The following is a 22973-nucleotide window of genomic DNA, read 5'->3' on the forward strand; positions in this document are numbered from 1 at the left end:
TTAACTGCAGCACTATTTACAATAGCCAAGATATGGAAACAACCTACGTGCCCATCAATAGACGACTGGATAAATACGAAGTGATATATGCATACAATGGAATATTACTTGGCCATAAAAATGAAATGTTACGATTTGTAACAACATGGATGGACCTAGAAGGTATTATGCTAAGTGAAGTAAGTCAGACAGAGAAAGAAAAATATCATATGATTCCACTTATATATGGAATCTAAAAAACAAACTAAATGAACAAAACAGAAACAGACTCACGGATACAGACAACAAACTGATGGTTGCTGGATGGGAGGCTGGGTGGAAAAGGGGAAGGGATTAAGAAGTACAAACTGGTAGTTACACAATAGTCACAGGGATGTAAAGTACAGCATAGGGAATATAGTCAATAATATGGTCATAACTATGTATGGTGTCAGGTGGGTACTAGACTTATAGGGGGAGACCACTTCATAAATTCTACAAATGTCTAACTACTATGCTGTACACCTGAAACTAATATAAAATAATATACATAAATAATATAGAAATAATAATACAGTTGAATTTCAACTGTAATTGAAAAATAATAAAAAACATTTAATACAAAAATTGAAAGATTTCCTCTGAGTGTATACTGCATTAGAAAAATTCACCAATGCTATAGACACTTGCCTTCCGCTAGCAAGGACCAGCTTTAGGAACCGTCTAGATTTTTTATAAAAATAGGTGCTAGGAAGAGCCACCAAAATGGGTTGTATTTCTCAGGTTATTTGAAATGACTCCATTTAGTAGACTAAAACATACATTAAAATGTAGAAAATCGACTGGAAATACACAATACTGAGTATTACGACCAGTACTTCTCAAAACTGTCAAAGTTATCAAAAACAAGGAAAGTACAAGGCAATGTCAGCACAGAGGATCTTATGATGAATAAATGTAATGTGGTGTCCTGGGTGGAATCCTGGGACAGAAAAAGGACACTAGGTAAAAACTAAGGAAGTCTGAAAAACTACGAACTGTCATTAATAATATATCAATACTGGCTCATTAATTGTAACAAATGTATCATATTCATGTAAGATATTAACGATAGGGGAAACTGGGTGTGGGGTACATGGAAACTACCAGCTGCTCGATTTTTCTGTAAATCTATTCTAAAAAACAGTTTGTTAAAAATGGGTCCTATTTCTCCGGATATTTAAAATGACTCCATTAATGAAAAATGCATAATACTGAGGGCCCACCTTGTGGGGATCAAGGGCACTCAGAGGCTGCAGCCATCAAATGACAAAGGACAAGGAAGGACTCCACACCCATCTAATCCAGCCCAGAATGCTGCATATACAGGCACCCAAATTCCCTTCATAGAATTTCAATGGCAACAAGTGATAAACAAAGCCAGTTTCGCATTTTTCATCCCAAAGAACACTACAGCTCGGAAACAGTGTGAACAGTAGGTTTCAAATGCAGGGATACCTCTATTTGCATAAATTGATCTAACCACTGTTGAGGTGGGGGAGGAGTGGGTAAGTATGTGGGGGGGGGCGCGGGGGATAGGCCAGCTCAGGTGATTCGCACGCATCCTTCCTCAGCTACCAGCCCCTCCTGAGGGAGGGAGAAGCTGATGTGGGATCAGAAGCCATCTGGCCTTTAATGGCGCCTCACTCAGGTACTGTTGTCTAATATGATGACTTACACAGTTAAAGCAGACAAACTCCAAGTCATACTCTTTCCTCCTGTTGCCTAAGGATTCTTTAAGTGCCAAGGGCCATGGGTGCCATATTTATCATCCTCTGAAGACAGTTTCTTAATGGAAATAGGGACCACAGCTAATGAGTAAAACACAAATTTCAAGGTGAAAAATCTCTTAATTCTAAATATTCATCCTTTCATTCAATTTATAAATATTTATTGAAGACCTATTATGAGCCAGATACTGGGCTGGTGAAAGAAATTAGCTCAGAAGAACACTGAACTGACGAAACTGTTTAGATGAACATTAGATCAATAAATAGAAATGTGGATGACGTTAATAGAATCTCATCAAGCAGAGAACATTCTTAATTTAACCTTGCACGCCCTCTAGTGGTCTCTTGGTTAAAATGCAAAGGTTATATAACAGCTCACGGTTTGGTCCTGTTCAGTATGCTGGAGCTCCGACATACTAACTGCTTGCTTGACTTTGTGATTCATCCAACAAATATTGGGGGCCTACCTTGAGAAGGCATTAATTCATCTTTTCAATTTAATAACTTTATTCTTTAGTTTACAAACATTTTCACATTCAATAGGTCAACTGGTAGCAGTAGCATGAGGTATACTCCCCCCACAAAGTGTTGGGAATCCACGTGTCCCACCCATCTCTCTCCCGCCCCTCCATTCCAAATTTCACACTCCATCACTGGCCCAACGAAATTCGATTGAGGGCTTACTATGTGTCAGGTAGAGTTCTAGGCAGTGGAGCTATAGTAATGAACAAAACCGACAAAATCCCCACCTCTTTGAAGTGTATATTCGAGGGTAGGAGGGTAAGGTGTAAAATAATTAATAGGTAATTTTTACATGATCCATAGTATGGAGAACAATAAAACAGGGAAAGGGTAATGAGAGGCTTTTTGGCCTTACTGAGAAAGCAAAGGAGGTGAAAGGAAGAGTATTTCAGGCAGTGGGAAGAGAAAGGGCAAAAGCCTAGAGGCAGGACCATGCCTCGTATGTTCAAGGGATAAGACGAGTCCGGTGGCCAGAGAACAGCGAGGAAAGGAAGAGAGCAGTAGTTGTTGAGGAGAGGATGAAAACTGTCGGGCTTTGCAGGCCATGGGCGTGTGGCTTTCGCTCCGAGTGAAACAGGGAGCCAATGCAGTGCTTTGAGCAGAACAGTGATGGGCCGTGACTTCTGCTTTAAGGGGATCACTCTCTGTGTGGACAATAGACCAGAGCTGGAACACAAGCTGGGGCATAATGGCAGCTTGGACTTGGGCTGCGTGCTTCAGGTGGTGACAGGTGGTCAGATTCAGATTAGATTTTGAAGACAGAGTTGACAGCGTGCTTTCTAGGCTGAAAGAAGTCAGGATACTTCCAACATGTTTGGCTTGAATGCCTGGAAGCACAGGGCGGGGAGCTCAGGAGTTAGGTTGTGGACATAGTAAGTTTGGATGCCAGCCAGACACCCACCAACCAATGTACTCTCTACCACCTTCTCCTCTCTATCCATTTACCCACTCAGATTTCTCTACGTCACAAATCCTTTGGCATCTGTATGTGTTTTGTTGTGCCATTTCCAATCTTAGTAACAATACGGCCACCTACGTATGCAAGAAACTGAATATTTTTGACATTTCCCTCTCTTTACCCCGAATAGCCAACTGATCCCCAAGTTATGTCAATTATGCACCTAAAATCACTCTCATGTGTTATCTTTCCTTGTCTCATTCACTGTCACTACCTTTGTTCCTACTTTCTGTCAGCACAACAGTCTAACCTTTCCCTTTATTAGTGTCACTGGAGGTGCAGGTAAGGGGCAGAGCATAAGGAAGAGTGTTCTTTAGTCCCAGTTGTGGTCCCTGGAGTGGAGAGCAAACACCAGCATTGCATTTAAGAGAGAATCCTGCAGTTGAGCTGGGAAAGCATACCTATAATAGGATTCTGAGATCAAGGTCCCCCTGGATGGTCCCCAAACAATTTGCTGATCAACAACCTTCCAGGGAACCAGGCAGTCGGCCAAGCATGATGATTCTGGAAAGCTAGCACCTGTTTCATGATCACACTGGTCTCTGAGCCTCAGGTTGCTGGGGCCGATTACAGGGAACAAGCACACAAGGGCACCCGGGTGGAGGAAGGGCACGAAATTGTAGGAGCTGCTGACGTAGCAGGTCTACGGGTAGATGACTGAGTTTCACTCCAAAAATTTCTAGGTAAGAGTCCAGTTTGGGGCCTGGGTAGGTGGCCTGCAGCTACCAGAATGTGGTTTTTATATCTGAGGACAAAATTCCTTTCTCTGGATATTATTTACTTTTATCACTGACTATGTGCCAGGCCCTTCACACAGCTCTTTAATGCAGTGATCAGATTTAGTCCTTCTAAATCTAGAAGGTAGGTACTACTATCATCTCCAATCCACAAATGAGGGCACCGAGGCAGAGAGGTTTTATAGCTCCTAACTGACGGAGCTGGGATTCCCTCTGTGACGCTAATTCACGATCTTAGCCAGTTCTACAGGGACCATCTCATCCGCTATAGGCTAGGGGCAGGGTTGCCATAGGCACCAAGCACGTCTCAGCTGGTTCCTACTCTGCTGGCTGGCTGGACACTTTTCTGAGGGAAGGGCCGGTGCCTTATGGGTTGGACACGTATTGTCAGAATAATCCAGGCTACTATGGTAAAGGCCTGTCTGTCCTGTCTGGCAGTGTACCTGTGTGCAGGTGACAGCAGGAAGTGATGTAAATACACTGTCTGGGCCGGCCGAGTGGCGCGATGGTTAAGAACTCGCTTGGGATGCCAGAGGGCCCCGGTTCGGATCCCACATATGAGGGCCAGTGACACTGCCCTCCACAGCTAAGACGCTGAACAACAGCTCGACCTGGAGCTGGGTTGCCATGAGTCGCCGGCGACGGCATAGGCTGCAGCCACTGCTGAAGTGGGTTGCCATGGGCTACCGTGTGTAGCCAGCAGCCAGCGTGAGCGGCCAGCAGCCGCAGTGAGCGGCCGTCCAGAAGCCGGCGACTGATCTGCCTCACCTGGGAAGAGCGCAATGATGGTGCCAACTTGGGCCAGTGAAGCAACATCCTCCACAACTAGACTGAAGAACAAAAAGACAGCAACTTGTCTGTCCTCCTTCCCCCATTACACAGCACTGTTCCCATCCCTGCAATTCCCCAATAAAAATCTTTAAAAAAACAAAAAAAAACCACACTGTCTGTCATGTGGCTGACACTGAGTGCAAGGCTCCATTTTCATGCAATTTTCTCTGTCTGTAAAGGCCTGTGGTACAGCTTGTTACTATGCAGAGAGCCCTTTGGGTAAATGCCCTTCACTGTCCTCTACGCATAAAGAAGCTGAGCCCTTGAGAACCCAGCTCTAGTAGCTTTGAACCTAAATGCCAGGTGGGTAGCAGCTCAGAGCTGGAGGTCTAGCTGTATATTCTTGTCGAGTTTGCCAAGACACAAGGCAGAGTTTTCTGACTCGACCAGTCACTGCCCCCACGTGGAAGCTCCAGAAACAACCAGCACAATAATCTCTCCCTCTCCTAGCAAGGACGCAGGACAGGGGGCGCTCGGACATAGATCCTGTGTTGCCAGGTGGAAGGCTGACACGTCAGGTGACAAGAGGGCAAATAACAGACTTGTGGGAGGAAGAAGGGCCTGGCTGGGTGAGAAGTGTTGGTCTTGATGGATTATCAGAATGAGATATAGGAAAATATTGGGAGCTGAGACGCAGAGTCAAACAGGGTAAAACACATTAGAAGAGGCAAGGATGAGGAATACACAATCAAAGGGGACAAACCAGATGTGATCTGACACTTTCTGGAGGTTAGAAGTCACTGTCCCGTATTGGGTTTTAGTATCTTCTAGCACACGTTTACATGGATAGGGTGAGTTCCAGTTAAGTAAACCGGGAATAACCCCAAGGTTATATACACGACCAATAAGTGGTGCAGCCTAGATTTTATATCTGTACCTAGGTCTTACTTCCAAGGGAGTCATTCCACTCTACAGTCGCTTGACATTTACATGGCGACCTGGTATACACACACACACACACATACGCACACACTGGAACAAGTTTCATGGAATCTACTGACATCAAAAAAACGCCGAATGCAGCCCACTAAATCGATATATTGTTCCATTAATAAGCTGCAACCCTTAGTTGGAAAAACACTGCCCTCGACCTTCGCTGGTACAGAGAGCTCTTACTGAGAACATATCATCTTAGCCCCAGCAGTACCCACCTTTTGAGGTTTCCTAGTGCTATAAAAGCTGTCATAACATGGACGTGTTTGCTAATGAACTGACCAGTCATATCAGTCCCCATTCCAACAACCTAGTCCTTTAATCACCATCATTTTGTCTCTTAAGGGTTGTCGGATGTATCAGTGAGTAATTCAATGCAAATCTATCACAAAGTGAAATTACAAATCTTATCAAAAGATGCAGGATTATCATGAAGTCAGCACACAAAACTGACAACAGGGATCTGGTAGAATGTCTTACAACTGAAGAAAAATAAATAAGGACAATGATTTTCAAAGTAGTTCAAAAGAGTGATTTGAATACCAAATGATTAAGGAGAAGCCCTAGGGAAAACTGAGAAAGCCCTTGAATATTTTGGCAAAATCATCCCTCTAAATGATCATGCTGTAAAAGTCTCCAAGGGACTGAAACGTGCCATCTTGAAATATGCAATGTCGTTAGAAAAATCAGGCCCAAAACAAAAACAATCAATTCTTGATACATTCTTTGTTTGTTGTAAGAATTACTTAGCATTCAATGTTATTAAAAGAGACAAAATAAACATATTTTGGTAGCTTTTTGTTATTCAAGTTAGCATATTAATTAAGCCTCACCCTCTCCACTATTTACTCTAAATTTTTAGTCCCCCTTTTATATGGATTCACTAAGCAGGCTTTTGTCTGGTACCAGCTGCCCTGAAAAAATAACCTCCTGTATGCCTCTTTGTTTCCTCATCACCTGGCATACAGCAGGAGCATAATGTTTGTTAAATGATTAATTGCTGGTAGGCTTCTCCTGTCTCTAGTCTCAGTTCCCTCCCATTCAATTAGCACATTGCCACCCCCCCCCCCTAAAATTCTTCAGTAAATCCCCACCAGCCCCAGGGAAAAAGCCCAACTCCTTAGCACTGCCTACAAAACCTTTCCAGTCCACTCTTGCTCTATTTGCTTTTACATTCTGGCCATGTCAAACTACTTGTAGTTTTCCAAATGCTCCCTACTTTCCTCCTGTCATGCTTTTGTTATTCCCTCTGCTTGGAATTCTCCATCTCCACCAACCGGAAGGCAAACTCCTCCTTTTTCTGTGCAACCTGGTACACAACTACTGGGTTGTCAGAAAAGTCATAATGTATTTGTCTATGTTTTTCATTGCAAAAATGCGTCATGACTTTTCCGACAACCCAATAGCACACACAGGCCATGCTGTGTCTGCATTGTGGCCGCTTCCCACTTTGTTCCAAGCAGTTTTATTATAAGAAAGTTTAATTGATAAAAGTAATATAACCACACTAGAGAAAATAGAAGAAAAGCAGGGGTAACAGAAAAAAGATGCACGTATATGTATGTGTATATATCACAATATCATCCTCCTTACAGTCACTGGTGTCATTTTGTTGTACAGTTGACATTGAACAATACGGGTGTGACCTGCACAGGTTCACTTACACGTGGATTCTTTTCAATTGACCAGTGCAGGTCACACCCGTGTTGTTCAAGGGTTAACTGCGGTTGGGAGTCTGCACATGCGGAGGGCAGACTGTCGTGCAGGATTTAGGGTTGCACATGAAGTCCGTGCCCCTACCAGCTACCTTATTCACGGGTCACCCGCATTTCCTTCTAAGATTTTTTCATGCGCACATATTTTTACCTGGCTAATCAAAGTGAATGTATGAGGTTGTAGGTACCTGACCTTTTAAAACAAACCCAACATTATATGATGAGCATTTTTTCTTGTCATGCAGTCGTTCTAACCACCACTACTAATAGTTATAATAATATCCCAACAACTAGCTATGTTGCAGTACACTGCCTAACCATTCCACTGATGTTGAACATTTAGCTCTCCCTCCCAACTTCCCATTTTTTGGCTATTATAAGGAAGGGAGAAATGACCATCTTTATATACTCAGTTTTCCCATATTTGGGATGGGTTTATTTCTTTAGAATACATTACCAAGAATAATAGAAATTTTAACTTAAAGATCTTTCTTCCTTCAGCTCAAATTTGGTATACATGGTATTTCAGTTTCACTTCCTCTAATTTATTGATGCTAAGTAGTTTTCCATGTTTGTTTACTATTTATTTTATCTTTTGTGAACTGTCTGTTCATGTCTTCTCTCCATTTACCTGAATATTAGTGTTTTTAAAAACATCACTAGGGCCGGCCGAGTGCTGCGTTGGTTAAGAGTTGGCTTGGGAGCGTGAGCTCTGAGCAGCAGGGCCCCGGTTCGGATCCCACATGAGGGACAGTGACGCTGGGCCCTCTACAGCTAAGATGGTGAACAACAGCTCAACCTGGAGCTGGGCTGCCGTGAGTCGCCGGCCACGGCATAGGCTGCAGTGGGGCTGGCCAGCAGCAGGCGTGAGCCTTTGTGAGCCGCCATTAGCGGCCATGAGCCGCTGCCATCCAATGGCTGGAGAGCGACTGCCTCACCCGGGAAGAACGTAATGATAATACCAACATGGGTCAGTGAAGCGACATCCTCCACAACTAGACTGAAGAACAAAAGGACAGCAATTTGTCTGTTCCCCTTCCCCGATTCCCCAATAAAATCTTTAAAAAAAAATCACTAAATCACAAAGAATAAAGATTTTAACCCTTTCTTATATTTGCTGTAACTATTTTTTGCCTCTTTTTATTTTGGTAAAACAGTAGCTGCAAAAGTAATAAAATGTCATTACAGAAATTTTGAGAACTAGAGAGACGCATATTAAAAAATGATCAATAATTCTGCCCCCCTAACATAACCACCATTTTTCTGAAATGCCCTGTAGTCTTCATCATCATTATCGTCATCAGTTAAAATAACAACATAATATTCCATGGAGTAGATTCACCATTTCCTTATTGCTAGACATTCATTCATGCTATTTCTTTTTTTTAATAAATAATGCTGATTAAACACTTTCATACAAAGTTTTTCCCCATATTTTGAACTCTCAGGAAACATTCGCAGGAGTAGGGTTACTAGATAAAAGCTATTACCACATGCTGGCGTCCAAATTGCTTTTTTAAGGAGTTGAACCAAACCACACTAGTACTAGCAAACTAATTATCATTTTTTTCAATTCTGGTAAATACGGGCCTAAAAGGAGGCTCCTAGTTGTTTTACTTTGCATTTCTTTGATGAACACTGTCTGTCCCATTTTCCCAGTTGTGTTTAAAACTCCTCTAGAAGTTGTCTAGTCACATTCTTGGCCTGTATTTCTTCTTATACATCATACTGTATGAGTACCTTAGAAAATACAAACCTATCACACTTCGTCACGTTTATGCCAAATGTGCCTTTTCAGTATGTGTTTAGATTTTTTTTTAAATTGGGGGATTGGGGGAGGGGAACAGACAAGTTGCTGTCCTTTTGTTCTTCAGTCTAGTTGTGGAGGATGTTGTTTCAGTGGCCCATGTTGGTATTATAATTGTGCTTTTCCTGGGTGAGGCAGATCAGTCGCCGTTCATTGGACGGCCGCTCACGGCAGCTCTTGGCAGCTCACATTGGCTGCCGGCCACTCACAATAGCTCGCAGCAGCCCACTGCAGCCCCACTGCAGCCTACGCCGTCGCCGGCGACTCATGGCAGCCCAGCTCCAGGTCGAGCTGTTGTTCACCATCTTAGCTGCAGAGGGCAGTGTCACTGGCCTTCATGCGGGATCCGAACTGGGGCCCTGCTGCTCAGAGCTGGCGACCCAAGCCAGCTCTTAACCAACGCGCCACTCGGCCGGCCCCTAGATTTTATTTTTAAACTGGCCAAAAAAACTTTTAAATTATTTGGGTTTTAAATTTCTGTATGGTCCAATTTGTTCATTTTTTCCTTTGTGAGTTGTTTCTATTACTTCCTAAAGCTTAGAAAACTATTCCCCTTTAGAAGCTTGATAAATATTCATTCTAGTTTTTTAACATTTGCTTTTTATATTTAACTCTTCAATCCAGCTGCCATTTATTTTAGTTTATTATAGGAGATGAGAGTATAAATGCCACAAGCTGTCACAACATCATTTACTGAACAATACTTTCCACTCCCATTCACTTGCGACGCATTCTTTATAAAAGATATAACAGTCTCTTTGGGGAGTTTACTATAATATCATCTGTCACATCTTATACGCGTGGTACACGTGTTTTCATTATTCTAGTTTTGTATGCTTAATATCTAATAGCATTAGTCTCTCATTAATCTTCTTTTGCACAATTTTTTTTTGAATATCACTCTTCTTTAGCTCTCAAATGTAATTATTTGCTGTCATACTCCTATGATACGACTTTTTGAGGACAGGATTGGTTTATTTCTTCAGAATATATTGCTAAGAATATTACTTGGTCAACAAGTCTAAACATTTTCCCAACTCTTTTAACGCTTATTTCCAAGGTTTTCAAAAAGAGTGTGCCAATTTCACTGTAATCTTGCCAGCACCTGGATATTTTGAAGTTGTTTTTTTTTTTTGAAAACTGTTAGGAGAAAAAATATACATGTTTCAATTTCTATAGCTCTGCTTACTGATGATGATAAACATATACTTGCCATATAATAGGTTCTCAGTCAACGCATGGTAAATGAATAAATGGCATGTATGAATCTGTACATGTATTTGGGCATGGGGAAATACTGTGATTATAATAGATACATGCTGGCTAGATGTAAGTTTGTGGGCTAAATGCCTGTAGTCCACCTGCGGATGCCAAGAACTCCCCGACGCGGGGTGGGGGGGCAGTCCTTAGAGACTCTGTAATTTATATTTACCATAGGTGTGTCTGTTTCCAGGTAGGATCAGCTGAAAGGTGTCTGAAATAGTTACAATAATGGTGTTTGGGTACGCCCAGATGTACATGCAGCCCAGAAGCAGCCGTGACTGGCTTAAGATGGACTGCACTTCCTTCGGCAGCCAAACCGTGATAAGACACTGACCCAGGCCCCAGCAGGCCTTAAGGTGGGCCAGGTGCAGACTAGATCTGACTTCCAGGACCAGGAATTTCCCATGAGACCACATGACTCTTTGTCCACTCGCTAAGCACAAGAGGGCATAGAAGCCCCCAGTTTAGAGAAACTTGGTCTTTTCTCTTTCGTGTGTAGCTGGAAGGAGAGGTCATTTTTTTCTCCTAGAGATTGCTATTTTTATTTTGAATTTTAAAAAACAGAGCAAAAGCTAACAAAAGGCAGGTTGTTTCTCTTAGTTTTTATGGCCATCTGAAACTTGTTACTAAACACTGGTTCTCTTTGCTCCATCGCCTCAGTAGATTTTAAACTGTCGATTTGATGAAAAGAATTCCATGCTTTCACCTTAACCTGCTTATGTTGAAATTGTGCCCAAGGTTTATTCTGAAAAATAAAGTGCTGTTTTCTCCAGACTCAAGAGCACTGGGGTCATGTCTGATAGTAAGAACAACTGGTGTGTGATGAGGCATTGGTAATTACAGCATGCTTATTAATTCAGAGTTTCAAAAATCTTCTCCAACATGTACTAAGTACTACAGACCTCTCAAGCAAGAAGCCACAGGCTGAATGAGGCCCTGCACTCCCTGTCAGACAGGCTATAGCTGTTTGAAATGTTAACAGAACACTCCAGAAGGACTTTTCCTCTAGCTCCAAGCACCACCTAAGAACAGCTGTTTCCTTATGGTGACACCTAACTCTCGGCTACTACTGTCCTTAGAGATGGCAGCACAAGCCTCCTTCTTGGTTCTTCAGTCTTTTGTTTGAAATCTATTCTCATCACCCGTCCACCTGTTTGAAAATGCACCTCTGCTAAGGCTCCCATGATTAATTTCTCCCTACTGCTAAATCTCTTCAGCTCATACACATATTTAGTCGGTACCCAAACTGATTTTGCTCCTGAATTATTCTAGTTTTGTTAATGTTTCTAAAGTATAAATCCTTTGCAGACAGGGGAATTGCCAGAAAGCTACAAAGGAATTTTGATATTGTCTAGTTATATCCTTTGCCCTGTCCATTTTCTTGATGAATAAATTGAGGCCTACAGAGGTTAATCTGTCCTAGTCAGTTGGCAAAGTTTGCAGAAAAATTAGGCATAGAGCCCAGGGTCCTGACTTTCAATAGTGTGCTTTCTGCTATATTACGTCATCTTTTATGTCACTTGCATCTCTTCAGAATGTCTAGTAAAGTGCTACTACATAAACAAGTCTCTCAATAAATGCCAATGCAATAAACACAAGCCTTTAACATAACTGAGAAACCAACTCAAGGAAAGAGGCAGAAAGCAGAAAAGTCATTTTCTTACTTCTTTGCATGATGCCACCCTCCGGACCAGTTAATTGCTACTTTGCACATTCCATCAATCAGGCATTGGGCAGCTGTGATTGTAGCCCCTCCCACAGCGGCTGCATAGTCAAATATCCCTTCGGTGGCTGGGCAGTCATAACCTTTGGGCAAACATCAAAAGAGCTTGTTAGAAGATGAATTGAAGAAAGGAGAGGTGTGACACTGTGATTTATAACAACTACATATTTGGTCTTTGTCCCTGTTTCTGGCACAGAACTTTTAAAACTCTTGGAATTTCTTAAGCAATGGGAGCAATAAAGGTGTCTTTGTTATGATAACGAGGCATGTAGTGTACCACTCCTTAAGGATAGGGAGTGGGGGCCAGTGGCGCCAACCATGTGATTTAGAGGGTTGGAACTATCAGCCCCACCCTTGACCTCCTGAGTGGAGAAGGCTGGAAATTTGAGTTCAATCACCAATTGGCCAATGATTTAATCAACCATGCCTACGTAATCAAGTCTCCATAAAAACCCAAAAGGAGAGGGTCTGGAGAGCTTCCATGTTGAGGGACATGTGGAGAATTGGGGAGAGGTCATGGAAACTGCTCCGTGCCCTTTCCCCACACCTTGCCCTGGGCATCTGGCTCTTGCTGCGTTAGAGCCTTTTACAGGTGATGCCTGAACAATGCAGGGGTTAGGGGCACCGACCCCCACCCTGCACAGTTGAAAATTCCCGTATAACTTTTGACTCCCCCCAAACTACCAATAGCCTACCCTTGACTGGAAAACCTTACCAATAACAGAGTCAATTAACACATATTTTGTAAGTTATATGTATAATATACTGTAGTCTTACAATAAAGTAAGCCAGAGAAAAGGTTATTAAGAAAACTATAAGGAATAGGGCATACATTGACAGTATTTATTGAAGAAAATTCACGTGTCCTCGTAAGTGGACCCACAGTTTAAATCTGTGTTGTTCAAGGGTCAACTGTATAACTACCTAGAGAGTAAACAGGTTTCCTGAGTTCTGTGAGCTACTCTAGCAAATTAATCGAACCCAAGGCAACGGCCGTGGGAACTTGTGATTTGTAGCCGGTCGGTCAGAAGCACAGGTGAGAACGTGGGCTTGTGATTGGCATCTGAAGTGGAGGACCGTCTTATGGGAGTCAGCCCTTTATCTGTGGAGTCTGATGCCATCTCCTCCAGGGAGATAGTGTCAGAAATGAGCTGAATTGTAGGGCTCCAGCTGGTGTCACGAGCACTGCTGGGTGCTGTGGGGGAACCCTCCTCCACACATTGGAATTGGGTCCAGAATGCTGTGAGGAGGCATAGGTTGAGGCGTGACCTGCCCAAGAGTCACTACGCTAACATCAGCACCAAACAAGAGAAACATCTCCAATGCCGGGGAAAGAAGTTTTAAAGTGTTAGAGCTAGAAAGGCTAAACTTCAGGATTAAGTCGTCACTTTCTATAGATGGAGAAACTGAGGTCTGAGAGGAGATGTCTTATCTGTAGTCACACAGAGCCAGGCCTGGGACCCAGGTCTCTTGATCCCCCTCCCCCACCCCAGCCCAATGTTCTTCTATTAAACCATGCTGTTTCTCTAGATTATCCTATCGCCACTTCCAATTTTTAAAATGCAGCTGTTTGTGAGAAACTACAAAACTTAGCCAGAACATAAGTTTGTGCTCAAGTTAAAATGTAAAGTCACGGGACAGTTAAGTCAACATACATATAGCCAGACCCCATCGGGACACTGCTATTAGGGCCTAAGCAAGGGAAAGACTGTCCTCCATCTGCTCCATCATTCAGTTTTGTTCAGCTCATATGGTTTGCTTGTTAAGTCAGATGTATGTGGCTCAACTGAGAGATTCAGATTGTGGTGACGGCATTAGTTCTTCGTTTAAAAGCATTAACGCCTGCCGTGCATGTTGTGTCAGATGAAGCAGTTCCGCTCTCTAGAGGGAGGGTGTCCGTCTGCCACCATTGCCCGGTAGTGACTTTACCTAGCCCATATTCGATGGAGTCCGGATGATCATCATCTCCTTCTTGGCTGACCTTCTGGAGATGCTGCAGATAGGCATCGGTATGGAAGGAGGCCATCTCCTCCATGGAGGCCACCTTGGGCTTAACTATTCTAATAATAACAGAGAACAAAGAGGTGAGTGAGTCATGCCCAGACTATGCCAGAAGCTAGAAGCAGGAGGCAGTCATCTGGGCAGCAAACACAACTTGTGGTTCCAGGTGCCAAAGTCTTCCCTCCTTCATGTCTGCGAAAGGACTCCATTCGTGGGGTGACAGGCAGGCTTACCAAAAAGTATTTATATCTAAGTTAAATCACCAGGTATTGGACAAAGTGAACTCTGAGTTACAACTTTCATGACAAACCATTGAATCAGTTCCTGCCCAGGCCATCTGATCCTTTCAGCTCTTCTCTTCCTTTCACAGGCAGCTGCACTGTTACAAATTTTGAATGTGGAGCCAGAGAACCGCATTCCTGTCCTAAGCCTGTACTCATCAGCTCTGTAAGCTCAGGTAAGAAGACTCTTCTGTAGTTTGCTTTCCCCATCTGTAAAGTGGGGAAAGCTTATGGAGCTTACGTAAAGATTAAATGATAAGATATATGAAAATGCTTTGTGGATAACTGCCATTGTTATTAATGTTAAAGGATACAAAAGGCAACCGAAAACATAAAACTGTCGATGTTTGGTCCCTGTTATCTGCCTCTGAGAGGAAGGAGAGGAGGGGAATGGTCTCAGCTCCCAAGCAGCTCGTCACACGAAGTGACAAACAGGAGTGACTCAGATACTAGGACAGGACTTAGCACCTCTACCCTCTAGCTGTCCCCACCCCAATTTCTCCTCCGGACTCTCAAAGGGGGTGCTATAGACTGGCAGCAGCATCACCCGGGAGCTTGTTAGAAGAGCAGAAGTTCACCTCACCTGAGACATACTGAATCAGAACTTGGACTTAATCATATGGATGGGCTTGTCACCTCCGAGGACATCAGACATGTTTTCTCGAAGAAGGAACAAGAATCAAATGCTCATATCTCAGCTATATTTAATTTTGGAGGCTGAGCCTCAGGATCCTTCTAGCCTGCTTGGTGATATGACAGTTTTGCTTTGTTTTGATTTCTTGTTGGTCTTAAAGTCATTTTTTAAATGTTAAATAGCTTTCATGGAAAGCATGTAACTTTTATATTTATCAAACATACGGATGTAAAAGATGGTTGACAACCATTCCTAAAGAAGGTATTCAGTAAATGATTTTGTTAGTAATAAGGATAAAATTTGACAGCCCATTAAACTACCTTCTGGGAGATAACGGAAGCATACCACACTAGCAGGCATAAATAAACTCACCTCTTTGGCCAGAAAATGTAATAAATAATCCTGCAAGTGGCAGGGTTATAATATTTACTCCTAACAACAAACTGCTAGTTCAGTTTCTTAAAGAAGCACTTAGCTGTGTGCTGAGTTTTGGCCTGGTCACAGGAGTTTGCTTTGGTCTTGTCTCCAGGCCCACTCAAAGTTTGGTGGTGGTGATGGGGTGCGTAAAAGTCTGAAGCTAAACCCATACCCTCAGACGTGGCTTAGGGAAAAACCAGAAAGCACAACACCTGCTAGCTGAACAGCCTTTTCTTCTATCAGATAGGTTTTAGGGCCCAAGTGTACCCCCTCAAAACCCCCACAAATCACCAATCCCTATTTCTAATGGATCTCAGGTGCTCTGGGCACTTTTTCTAAGTTTTCTTAGTTCTTCAAGAGCCTTCACTGGGTTCCAGGCAAAAAGTACCAACGCTGTGAAGCACCAAAAGCTTTAAAAGAAGTGCCATTCTCCCCCTAAATAGCCCCACCGTGAATCAGGAAATTAGGAGTAGGAGCACCTGGGTTCAGGAGTGCTCACTTACCTCATTTGCTTAAGCAGGGCATATGCTTCAATCAAAGAATGTACCATACTGGCCTAAGAACATCCGCAAAAAAGAAAAAAAAGGAGAAAACAGTCTCTTAAACGTTTGATTCAGAGAAATTCCGTCGACTTCACCATCCTGAACAAAGGGAGGAACTTGTACAGTTACAGTGCACTTTATATAATGTGAATACAAAGTATCTAAATCGCTCAGGCGTGTGTTAAGCAGCCCGCCGGCCGCAGCGGGACACTTTTCTCCCGCAGCTTCTGGGTTAGGGACCCTTTGCAGTAGAGACACCATTCCGTCAGTGTCATCCCCTCCCCCGCCCCAACCTGGCCGCGGGGCGCCGCGCGGATAAACGCTGCCTGTCGGAAACTGGAAGGGAGCACTTCCTCCATCACCAGGTACAGCTGCCCAAATTTCTGCGGCAGGTGTCCCCAACCCAGCCTCCAGCTTGCTAAAGCCCTCGGGTCCACCGGACCCCACCCCCACCCCAAAGCCCGCGGTCCTTTCGGCCCAACCTCTTACCCGTTTGGGGACTTTGGCCAGGGAGTCGCACATGCTGACATATTCGGGGCTGTAGATGTAAACCGGGGGCAGCGACTGCCCACTGTCCGCAGGTTCCTCCGGCTCCTCCATCTTCCACTTCCAGCCGTTCCGGAGCCACCGTCCGGATCCGGCTTTTTTCGGTCTCAGCCCGGGCTCCGGTTCCTGCTCCTGCGATCGGCCGCAACGGTGCTCCCTGGTCAACATTCCCTCCTCGAGATCGCCGGAGACACTGGCCCCGCTCCCCATCCAATTGAAGGAATACATGGCCCTTCCCAGTCCAGGACCCCTTCATTTAGTGAGCACAGTTCAAAAACGGGAGGTCGGCAGGGTGTACAAGCCCAAATAACTGTCGGTCAGGGTGGATATTTTGTGGCACAAATAAGCACGGTCAAAACTAACCATCCTTGTTGCCCTACGGGGCCATTTGAGATGAGGTCAGACAGCTTCAGAGCATGCTGGGAGTCGTAGTTTCGAGGGCTTTCAGTAGCGGAAGAACCGGGTCTACGTAATTAAAATAGCCGCGAATTTGAGTTTTAGAGGTTAAAAAAAAAAAAAGCCTCAGCTCAGTATGAATTGTCTCAATCTGAAAATACACCCACAGAAATAGTTAACAACAGGTACAATTTAGCCACTAACAGCACCATGCAGCTCCATGACGGGAATCTTGGTGGGGGACCAACTAACGCTACAAAGTTTCAAAACTTGACACACTAAATTCTGTGCCTCTGTGCCGCAATTTTAGCGCATTGCTTTTCAGGAACTACCCATGTTCGTGTAAGACTTAACAGTCTTAATAATTTACTCCGGCAAAGCCGGTGGCACTTTTCCAAGAGGCTGGCTGCTATTCTGGAAATTGCTTGGTAGAGTCCAATCAAGCAATGATGTCCAATTACTGCTTGAAAATTCATGTGCAAGCACATCCTCTTCCCTACCTCCCTTTGCTTTTGTTAGAAAAAGATTTTAGGTTTCATGTGAGGGTCCACATTAAAGAGCAAGCACCCTGAAGCAGTTTCGGAATGACCACCACTATTCCCAGGTTCCGAAGGGGCCTTATGTACTGAAGCCAGCTGGCCAATCTCCTTTAAAATCGACCTTGCTTTTTACTCCATTGAGCATTGTGATACGGACTGGCATATATTATTTCATCCTTGCAACAGTCCTATGAGGGATGTTGCAATATGTCCATGCACTTTAGGGAGAGAAAATCACTGTTCAAAGTCACACCCTTAAAAACCAGAAAAGCAGGAATTCAAAACCAGGTCTGCCTGACACTGAAGCATTTGAATGTTCCCTTTAATATATAAACCTGGTTCCTCCAGGATGGCTCTGTGTTAAATCTAACTTTGTTCAACTCTCCATTTCATATCCCCTCAATACTTAGTATTCCACAAATGTTTTTTTTAATTGTGATGTGTTCTTTAACTAGACTATAAGTTCTCGTGCTTCTTTCATATCTTCCCATAGCAACTAGTTGAAAGCTGAGCAATCATTCAGTCATTCACCCAACATTTATCCGACATCAACTAAGGGTACAGAACAGCTGAGGAGTGAGTCCTCAAGATGAATTACAATCTGATGTCTGCTCTCAGGGAATTTGCATTCTTGTAGAGATTAGACAAATACAGAAAAAAATTATATGCAATACAGAGTCAAATAATGAACACAGGCTGCTTAGATTACTTAGTAAATAATCATTAAGTACTTAACAACTGGGACTTACTCAGTGGCAACTGGGATTCTTATTCAGTGGCATTGGAGAGGGTCTCAGCAGATGGATGGGATTTTACTTGGTGAACATGGGAGCCAGGGGAGGGCATGCGGACTAGAGTCAACAGCATAAGCAAAAGCAAAAAGAATATTTCTAGTCTAGTTTAGATGAAGGGGCTGGATCATGAGGGCTTTTGAATGTCAGGCTAAAGATAACAGATTTCATCCTGTAGGGAATGGGGAGACATTTAAACAGAAATCTTAAAATTAAAAAAAAAAAAAAGATTTCCCCAGCAGTGTTGTGTAGGGAAGATGAGCTATTGAAAGACGAGAGGTCAGCGGGCCTGGTTGTGGCTGCCGCTGCTCGCCTCCCTCCGCTTGTCTCTGCCTCTAACCCAGAAGCCATTGAAGAGACACGGTAGCTCCTCGTGCCTGCATCAGATGGGGGAACCCGGTTCAATGGATACAAAACATAAGGATGCCCTATTTCGAAAATATGGCGAGTTCCATGAGGGCAAAGTGGACACCACCCCCAAACAGCAGCGGCTTGGCGACAATGTGTACCTGCGGGGGCAGCCTGACTTTGCCGGGCCTGCACAACCGATTCCGGCTGATCCAGTTCTGTGAGCTCCTGCAGCCTGCGGGTTTGCACGGTGCCTTCCACGTGCTGGAAACCGGAGGCATTGACCTCCTCTAGCCATGGAGGAAGGAATTCAGAAGCGTCAAGACCTACGTGGGCCCTACGTTTATTACGTCAAGTCCACGGTCCACGTTCCTGGAAGAGGACATCTGAGTCATCCTGATTGACAGGGGTACGTGCCGGAGTTGGGGACTGCATGCAAGGTCAGAGTTCGCGGAGACCCTCCAGGTGACGATGGTCTCCTTTGAACTCTTTCTGGCCAAGGTGGAGTGTGGGCAGATGCTGGAAATCCACTCACAAGTTAAGGACAAGGGCCTCTCTGAGCTGGACGCCAGAGGCCTGCAGAAGGAGGTGGCAGCCCCCTTCTCAAATACGAGGCTCCCCTCCTGGACTCCCCACCCCTGCTCCTCCCCCTCAGGTTTCAAAGGTGAACCTGATCCAGTGTTAGCAGAATGTCGTCCCTGTTGCCCCCACAGCTCGGTTCAGCGCATGGTGTTTGTGGGCTTTGCTCCCATGCATTGAAGTGCGGACCTCCCACAGCAGGACTGCCTGACCACCTTTCTGTTGTTTGCACACACCCCTTACTGTACTGTAAATAGATACTTTTGAGTTTTATTTTTAAATAAATATTCAGCTTGCTGTGTGTTTCAAAGTGGTTAAAAACATTATGTAGCTATTTATAAAAATGCCCTGGTGTTGCCACGCAGCTGTGCAGCCGTCTGTCCCCCTGCGCTTAACCCTAAACTGACCCTTTTGAGGACACTGCTCATACACCTAGCATCTCTGTTTGGCTCCAAAGGATGGCCGGTTAGTCAATGACGGGTAAGATTCCTCGTGGGAGGAACAACCTAAGACAGGCACGGTTGGGTAGAGGCCATTAGGAGAAATCTCGAGGCTCACAGAGGTGGGCATGAGCCCTCACTCGCCCCCCCCCCAAAAAAAACACTGGAGGTTTTCTACCTCTGTAGCTACATTCCTTCACTCAGCCTGCTTGAGAAGTGACCTGATGGTGTGATAGTATCTGTCCTCAGCACAACCATCTTATCTTCCTGGGGTCATTTGCATATAGGGTGTGTGAAGGCAGAGCATCTGTCTTATTGCTGCAGGCGGACTCTTGGTAATAGCAGCTTGCAGGCATCATGGGTATCTGGCTTGAGCAAGTTCTCAGGAATGAGACTCACAGACTGTGGAGAGAACAATGCTACTTCTGGGTGGGTGGGGAAATAAAAGCCACCGATTCGGGCTCTTAGTCCTCGAGGCTGGAGACCCCTGGCCCCACATTCATTTAACTCTTGGCTGCTGTTTCTTTTATTTATTAACCCTTCGCTGTCCCCTCTCATTCTCCCACTGCTCATGTCGTGCGGGATGTGACACCCTAGGTTCTTGAGTCTTCCAGGGGTGCGTCTCCTGCCCTTCCCTGCTGTGTCCCCCACTCACCCCAGCCCGCGGGTAGAGTGGGGGCAGAGGAGGAGCAGAGATGATGTCTCTAAGCTGGTGACGAGCCACTGTCTTCCCTACAATAAATCTCTATATACCTACCTCCAGTGTGCACTTTGGGGGTGAGTGCGGCCCGAGAGGCCTGTGCACCTGCAGATTCTGATAACCTCGCGATGAGTCAGGAACCTCACTTGTGGATCGACAGTCTAGTCTTTGCCACTTGCTGAGTGAGAAGCTTGCACTCCAGACTTCTTGAGTCTCATCTCAGAAGGAAACTCACTTGGCATTCCCATCTCAGTCCTCTTCTCTTCGCCTGTTTCCGGGACTCTGCAACATCTGCGATCTTTTTGCACTAAAGGTGGGCAGGAGTTGGCATGCGCCCATCAGACAGATGTCTCCGGAGATTCTCAGCTGAGCCTAAGTGCTTCCAAAGCCGAACGCCCCCTCGACTCCTCCTGTGAATGACTGAGCCCCGGATTTTCCTTTTGGGGTGCAGAGCAGGAGTGGGGCAAGAGATTGAAAGTAAAGAGGAAACGCTGTGCTCGTGGGTGGGAGTAGGACGTGCTCTGAGCGAGCTCCTCCTGGGTGTGAATGTGATTGTATGAGGTTGCTGTGACTGAGATAGTTGCATACATGCTACTTTAAAATGCAGATGTGTAACATTTGATTTCTATCAAGAGTTGAAATGTTGAGAGATGATTTATAAAATAAGTGTCTTGTATTATTAAAAAAAAAAAGCCGTGATCATATAGTAGTTAGTACTCTGCGTTGTGAAAAACTAGAGGGATTGAGACTGATGATGATTTAAAGCAGGGTAGGGGCAGTGGGGACAGAGGATATTGGTCAGGCAGGGAGATGGAAGAGGGTCATCGAAAACTCTTCAATTTCCAGCAGTCTCGGTGAAGAGAAGGCTACTCCTATCAATACGTGGAGGAACACAGAGGGTAGAGCAGAGGCTTGATTTTCAAACCGTTAAAAGTGCAGAGTTTCATAAATCAATGGGTAAGCAGGTGCTTAAACCCATTTTTTCCTACATAAAGAAGGGAGAGCTAAAGTCAAGCGTGGCTGAGATAGCTAAGAGAACATGGCTTCCTCCACCGGAATGTCTAGGAGTCCCATCTAATGTAACATTTTCAAACCAAGTTTCTGATTTCCCCATCCATGACTTTTCTGCCCCTCCCCCATCGTTCATGGCTCAGCACAGACCAACATCTGTCAAGTTTCCTGGGCCAGCAACCTGGGCATTCTTTGCATTCGCTCCTTTCCCTCCCCCTCACATCTAATCCATCAGCAATCTCCATTGGTTCCATCTCCTCTCCTCTCCTTTCGCCCCTGCTGCCACCCCAGTCCTGGCAGTCACCCCTCACCAGGGCTTTCTGCAGCATCGAACTGGTTTGTATTCCACTCCTGCTGACCGAAAAGCCATTCTTTTCACAATCGTCCGAGTAAGCTACCAACAAAGTGTCAGATTTCTTTTCTTCTTTTTTTTTAGAAGTTAGAAATTTTATTTAAGAGAGAAACACCAGCCGAGGAGTTGCCAGGGACAGAGTCTAAGATAGCAGCTGCCCAGATGTAACTTCTTCAAACCCGTCCCACACCATGGTGAGAATCTTTGAGCTAGGAAGAGTGTCAATTTGGGGAATGCCTGTTTGTGGGGTTACGAGGAGAAAGAGATGCCAGAAAGGAGAGAAAAAATGAATAGTTGGGTGAGAACAAGTTTTATAGAAATCGAGGGATGAGAGGATTACAAGGCAGAGGTAGTAACAATATCGTATATTGCAAAAGAGTCAAAGAATCCTTTGCCATGAGGAGCAACTATTGGGTTGTCGTAAAAGTCATGAAGTATTTTTTCTCTGTTTTTCGTTCCAAAAATGCATCATGACTTTTCCGACAACCCAATAAATGGTTGCACGGGGCTCTGAAATTGGCAGCAAATCTCACAGGGAGGCTGTAGCCTTGTTCATGATGAAGACAGCACAAGCCATGCCACAGGCCCCCAACCTCAATTTTCCACCTGCCTAATGCCCACACAGCCCTTCCCAAAGTACTGGGTTTGCATTCAGAGGGCGTGAGGTCAGAGGAAGGAGGCTGATTTCTGGCTCCAGAGTTTGTGTCATCCTAAGCAAGCGCCTCCACCATTCTTGCTAAAGGTAGTTTTGGAACCAGCAAGGTCAGGTTGGGCAGTGCCAATTCTTCTGGTGACCTCTCCTGCCCTCACTTGCTGGCAGAAGGGAAAGGAAACGCATTAGAAAGGCACCTGCCCCTCTCGCCCCCTTCTTCTGTGCATTTTACAGTCTGCCTCCGGATACCTCAACTGTACTGAACAGACTGACCCTTGTTTTCACAACGCTTCCTAATGTCTTTTCCTTGGGGAGTATTGGGTTGAGAATGTGAACTCTACAGTCAGACTGTGTGGGCTCAAATCCCAGCTCTGCCACCTACCATCTGTTTGATTTCAGACAATTTGCCGGAACGTTCAGTGCCTGAGTCCTTGCCAAGTGCCCATATAATAATATCTGGCATTTGGTCAGCACTCTAATATTGGTTCTTCCTTAAGAGCTGTTAGG

At 44.6% G+C, this 22973-nt stretch overlaps 1 protein-coding gene across 9 annotated transcripts in view; it reads right to left on the reverse strand.

Annotated features, from left to right (window-relative positions):
• HDAC8 (histone deacetylase 8) overlaps positions 1-17081 on the reverse strand; it is a 182834-nt gene extending 165753 nt beyond the window's left edge. For 2 of the 9 annotated variants that reach the window (XM_019629580.1, XM_019629583.1), the window contains exons 1-4: positions 16602-17058; positions 16074-16126; positions 14167-14297; positions 12179-12320 (exon numbers count right to left, since the gene is read on the reverse strand). In XM_019629580.1, coding sequence (XP_019485125.1) covers positions 12179-12320; positions 14167-14297; positions 16074-16126; positions 16602-16886 — 611 coding nt within the window. In that variant the 5' untranslated portion in view covers positions 16887-17058. Of the gene's footprint in view, positions 1-2380; positions 3098-9743; positions 10392-12178; positions 12321-14166; positions 14298-16073; positions 16127-16601 lie in introns of those variants that run through there. The other 7 variants (XM_019629585.1, XM_019629586.1, XM_019629579.1 and 4 more) reach the window with 7 other exon arrangements.
• Between the last annotated feature and the right edge of the window lie 5892 nt (positions 17082-22973).

This window comes from Hipposideros armiger, unplaced genomic scaffold (genome assembly GCF_001890085.2).
Source record: "Hipposideros armiger isolate ML-2016 unplaced genomic scaffold, ASM189008v1 scaffold_861, whole genome shotgun sequence".
NCBI classification, from domain to species: domain Eukaryota; kingdom Metazoa; phylum Chordata; class Mammalia; order Chiroptera; family Hipposideridae; genus Hipposideros; species Hipposideros armiger.